Source organism: Gigantopelta aegis, chromosome 15 (genome assembly GCF_016097555.1).
Source record: "Gigantopelta aegis isolate Gae_Host chromosome 15, Gae_host_genome, whole genome shotgun sequence".
NCBI classification, from domain to species: domain Eukaryota; kingdom Metazoa; phylum Mollusca; class Gastropoda; order Neomphalida; family Peltospiridae; genus Gigantopelta; species Gigantopelta aegis.
Window position 1 is genome coordinate 38506170 of NC_054713.1, and position 6000 is coordinate 38512169.

At 42.1% G+C, this 6000-nt stretch overlaps 1 protein-coding gene across 2 annotated transcripts in view; it reads left to right on the plus strand.

Annotated features, from left to right (window-relative positions):
* The first annotated feature begins 1371 nt into the window (after positions 1-1371).
* LOC121390401 overlaps positions 1372-6000 on the plus strand; it is an 11608-nt gene continuing 6979 nt past the window's right edge. Inside the window, exons 1-3 of one of the 2 annotated variants that reach the window (XM_041522202.1) lie at positions 1372-1466; positions 3695-3893; positions 5096-5244. In XM_041522202.1, the coding sequence (XP_041378136.1) occupies positions 1403-1466; positions 3695-3893; positions 5096-5244 (412 nt within the window). In that variant the 5' untranslated portion in view covers positions 1372-1402. Of the gene's footprint in view, positions 1557-3694; positions 3894-5095; positions 5245-6000 lie in introns of both variants that reach the window. The other variant, XM_041522203.1, reaches the window with a different exon arrangement.

Below are 6000 nucleotides of genomic sequence, written 5' to 3' on the forward strand. Positions count from 1 at the left end.
ACTCTTGTCTCTCTTTGTTTCTCTCTCAAACATAGGATTGTTGTTGTATTAGAGCGGGAATCTTTGACTACCGTTTGGCAGGTACAGATTGCGCTGTTTTGATACAGTTTTCTCTGGCCGTAATGAAAGCGTCAGAACTATCTAAATGTCTGTATTGCTCTAATACGGTCAGAGTACTCGAGCTAAGGTGAAACGTCTTTTTAAAAGCACCTCTTGTATTATTGTCTAGTTTTTAAAAGGTATTTCTCCGTTTTGTAATCGCGCGCACGCACGCACGCACACAGAGAGAGGGAGAGAGATACACAAACACAAATAGACACACACACACACAGAGAGAGAGAAAGAGACGCACACACATACACAGAGAGAGAGAGAGACGCACACACAAACACATCGCTATGGAACAAATCGAAAAATGGCTTCTCATAGGAATACAATTAATCTGATAATGCATTCTAAACGTTTATATTTTATTTGCAGAAAAGAATTTATTTATACAAGCGTTCAGGCACACCCCCCCCCCCCCCCCTCCCATTAATTCCGAATCAAAAATAACATTGATAGTAAATCTTTAGAATTTTACTTTTGCATTTCAGGACATCTAGTTTTCACAATTTTACGGGAGAGCATACCCCTGAAGCCCTTTTTTTAGCTTTGCGCCCTCAGTTACCCCCCCCCCCCCCATGTGTACTTGCTTCCGCTGTGCCTGACATTGTTTTGACAATTAGGTCCTATTACCCAGGGACAAGACCCTTCTGTTTTTTTCTTCGAAAAATGGACACGGCGTGCTGTAAAACGTTTGCCACCTTAAATCATATCTACATATATCTAGGATTACAACCCAGGGGCGTAGCGTGATCTGGAACTGCCGGGGGGGGGGGGGTCGAATATGAACCAAGTGGACCATTTTCTATTTTGTTTTTGCACCACCAGAAACTCCATATGGGGGGGGTCGTCCGAACCCCCCCCCCCCCCCCAGCCTACGCCCCTGCAACCTAGCCAACAAGCTACTGAATTGTTTTTATTCGCTGTTAAATTTGATGCCCCTCTGTGAAATTCACGCAGTGTTTTTCACTTGCCCAGTAGTCAGTCTCTGATTTGGTCTCTTTTTGAAGTGTTTACTTAAGTTTGAAGTTGATCCCAAATGATTTTTTTCCAATGGATACGATGGTGCTAACAAAGTTTTGATAAAGTGTGCCCAACATGAACCAGAGAGAGTTTAACGATGCAATGGTAACACTACACCTGACTTCTATCTCACTAACCACTAATATAACTCACTGTCGTGTGCCCACGAGCGTGCTTGAACCTCAATTGAATATAAGCACGAAAATAAGTATGGAATAAAAATTCAAAATACCTATTTTCGGAAAAGAACTTAGGTGATGACGCACCTACCATTATGACGTCATGCGAGATACTTTACGCTGCAACAGACGTAATGGAGTGTTTATTATTGTATACGGGTATGTATTAAATTTAGTAAACTACAATAGACTGTTGTGCAAACATTTTTAAAATTCAAACATTTTGTACCACACCATCTTCACTATTCAGTGAGTATACGTTTAAGTGTCGACGTTTAAATATTATGGTTGTTCTTGTTTTGGTCACCACCCCTTAAGTTAACGTCGATAACTTGTTTTATGTAACGTTCATAAATTGTAATTAACTACCTGTTATTATCAATTTGTCCTCACGTCACTATGTTTACGAGGTGATATATCCACCAAAAAGCTACTCCACAAAGAAGTCTATTATTAAACACCATGAGACTTTGCCCGTCCAGGTGATACCAGTTACGGCTCTGGTCCATGGACTATATGTCCTGTGACAAAGTTAAAATTTGTTTTGTTTAACGACACCACTAGAGCACATTGATTTATTAATCATCGCGTATTGGATGTCAAACATTGGTTAATTTTGACAAATAGTCTTAGAGGGGAAACCCGCTACATTTTTCCATTAGTAACAAGGTATATTTTATATGCTCCATCCTACAGGACAGGAGAGCACATACCACAGCCTTTGATACACCAGTCGTGGTGCACTGGCTAGAACGAGGTCTTGTTACAATTGCATGTACTTTTTCATGGGGAACGTTTTTCTTTTGTCCACTTTGATAGACAAATCGTAGAAAGTAAAATTTTGCTTGAAGAATGAGGTGTAGAAATGGATCAACAAAAGAGTTGCGTAAATGTTATGCAACAATGCCATTTTGCATCCATACCAACTCCTACGACGTTATGCTAGGCTTAGACTGTCAACTGTTACGACGAAGTTAGCCAACTCGACGTTTGCGTTGTAATTTTTCCCAACTCCCGATGGCTGCGCTCAGGGCCCCGTTCCACAAAGCGATCTTAGCCCTAAGATCACCTTAAGTGCATAGCTACCTTATGCACTAAGGTGGTCTTAGTGCTAAGATCGCTTCGTGGAACTGGGCCCAGATCAATAACTAATGGGTTGTAGGACGAGAATCGAGTTGTAAGAGCACGGAGACTTGCAACTGGACAGTCGTAGTACTAGTCCTAAGAGCAGAAAGTTGGCCAACTTTGTAGTGGCAGTTGGTAGTCTGATACTAGCATTATAATTTGTTATCGACAAGATAGAGCGATGCGTTACAATTTACCTTAATTATTCCCATAATAATTGCCAGGTAGTGTTGGGGATCGGTGGGAATTTCAGCATCGATCATCGGTTATAATCGGTTTGAACCAACCGATCAATTTTCGATTACACAATCGGTTACACACATACAAACATAAGAAGGAAGGAAGGAAATGTTTTATTTAACGACGCACTCAACACATTTTATTTACGGTTATATGGCGTCGGACATATGGTTAAGGACCACATAGACAGTGAGAGAGGAAACCCGATGTCGCCACTTCATGGACTACTCTTTTCGATTAGCAAAAAGGGATTTTTTATATGCACCATCTCACAGACAGGGTAGTACATACCACGGCCTTTGATATACCAGTCGTGGTGCACTGGCTGGAGCGAGAAATAGCCCAATGGGCCCACCGACGGGCATCAATCCCAGACTGACCGCGCATCAAGCGAGCGCTTTACCACTGGGTTACGTCCCTCCCCAGCATAAGAAGGATTGAGAGTATAAGGATCATGAGTATAAGGATCATGCACCTTTTGTGTTCAGCGGGATAGACACTATAAATTGTTGTTATTTTGGGGCACATGTACAAACAGACACCAATCCCAACATATTTACATCAATTCATTAATCTAAACTCGAGGAGCAATTACAGTCGACATTTCGCGCGACAATCGATTATGGACTTTTCTAATCGATCATCACATTGGCAGTTCCAAACCGATCAATTTTCCATTACAAGGGGCCTCGTAAGTTGGATAATCATTTTGTGTGTATATATATACATACTTGTATATATTATATGCAATAAAATATGTTTTCAATAATAAAAAAAACTACTGTTAGCCATTCCCTCCCTCTCTCTCTCTCTCTCTCTCTCTCTCTCTCTCTCTCTCTCTCCTCTCTCTCTCTCTCTCTCTCTCTCTCTCTCTCTCTCTCTCTCTCTCTCTCTCTCTCTCTCTCTCTCTCTCTCTCCATATCTTTCTTCATATCTCTCTCTCTATCCCTCCCTCTCTGCCCCCCCCCCCCCCCTCTCTCTCTCTCTCTCTCACTCTCTCACTCTCTCACTCTCTGTTTTAGTTGTGTTCAGTGTTCTGGTAGTCAGACTCTCCGTGGTTCTCTCGTGTCTGAATGAGTTTCACGGAATCGTCGATTCAAGATGTTTTACTCCTAATGGGATGTCCGCATTGTCGGTCCTGCATTTGACCTCTGATGGAATAGTGGGACAACTTCCGGCTGGTAGAACCCTTACATCAGTCCAAGAAGAAACTTGTGAGAAGTCAGTTTGAAGGCTCACATAGACTGGACACGGCGCATGCGTGCGGTCCGGCTAAACATAGTCATTAAAGGAAACATGTCACGTAAACCATATTTGGCACCAACCATGTACAATTAATTATAAATTGAATCACCTAAAAGTTTCAATGAATGCGCCAGACTGGGTGCGTGCGATGTAGGCTACAGGGTCGGATTTAGACCTTGGGGGGGGGGGGGGGGGAGGCAGGGGCCCGGGGCACTTCAGTTTCGGGAGCCCCGCAACATAGAAATTAAATTACATGACAAATACAAAAAAAAAACTAATTTTATAATTATTACATTTTGTTTTATTATAAAGGAAGTCCTTAGTCTGGGGGGACCCCTCTGGCGGGGGGGGGGGGGGGGGGGGGGGGGGATTGCCCCCTTTGCCCCCTTATAAATCCGGCACTGGCGATGTATGCGTCTGTAAAACGCAGGCGGCCAGCCGCGGTGAAATAATCGTGTTTGGTTTCTATGCTCAAACTGCAAGCCGCAGACGTATCACACCCAACAGTCGGACCGCACGCACGCACCGCATCCAATCTCTATGAGACTTAATTTATTTGCTATTTCTTGTGTTTACTCTTTCTTTTAATAACATATACTGCATATTATAGTGGAGATCGGTTGGAACAATATCTGGAGTGGGGAGGGGGGCACACCCTCTCCACCCCTGCAATTAAGAGATTGTCCACGGCAAAAAAACATGCCGTTGAAAAAACTCTAAATATAGTCCAAGGCACAAAAATGCCGTGGAGAATTAAAAACTCCACGGCACTGCCGATTGCCATGGGCAATTGCAGGGTTGCCCCTAGTGGAAAGGGACACAGTTTTTTTAGGGGGGGGGGGGAGAGTTGGACAAAGAAACGTAAATTTTCGGGGGTGTAAAAGATACAATTCTTACACATTCAAACTGGTGCTACATGTTAACCTATCGGTTACGCATATTTAATTTTGTAATAATATAAGTTTAAAAAATAATAATAAAATTGTATGAAATTAAATTATTTGGATGTAATGTTTTGTGGGCTATAATTCAGGGAATATTTACACATCATAACAAAAAGGAATAATATTTACACAACAAAAAAAATTAATTTTTTGGTCATTAAGAAACTTCGAAAATATCCCTTTAACGCTGTTTAAAATCAATTAAAATGTCTCTTAAATTACAATTGTTTTCAGCAAGCATATGTTTATATCGTGGAAGAAGTGCTTGCATGACTTGGTATCAAGTTTGACTAAAACCGGTAGATGTTCTTCTACGGACATACGCCATATCAACCAGAATATAAAACAAATTGCTGTCAAACTTCTCTCAACGTGCAAACAAGGTGAATATTGTCATGTACCTTTTTTTTTATTACTATTATTATTATCCCAGTGCCTTGTCCTTACCTTTCCTTTGAGTTTCCAAAAAAAGCAGATCCTCCTATACTTCAACTTCTTTTGCTATCTACCCTCACATCCCAGTCCTTGTCTCTCTAATAGCAAAGAGGTACTTGTCTGTTGTGGCCATCCGTACTATATTTAGCTGTGAACATTGGTGTAGTCGTGTTATGGGGGAGACAGGCAAATATAAAAATGTGAGAACAAAACTAAAAAAAAGTGTGATTGGGCTCTCTTGACGCCACACATACACACACACACACACACTCAACCCCGCCCCCTCCGGATTACCCCATAGGCTGAGTTTTTTAGTCTGACCACTTTGGATAGTGTTCAGTGTTTATATCTGACATTGTTATAAGGCTCACCGGCCTCGGTGGCGTCGCGGTTAGGCCATCTGTCTACAGGCTGGTAGGTATTGGGTTCGGATCCCAGTCGAGGCATGGGATTTTTAATCCAGATACCGACTCCAAACCCTGAGTGAGTGCTCCGCAAGGCTCAATGGGTAGGTGTAAACCACTTGCACCGACCAGTGATCCATAACTGGTTCAACAAAGGCCATGGTTTGTACTATTCTGCCTGTGGGAAGCGCAAATAAAAGATCACTTGCTGCCTGTCGTAAAAGAGTAGCCTTTGTGGCGACAGCGGGTTTCCTCTAAAAAAAAAACAGTGTCAGAATGACCATATGTTTGACGTCCAAT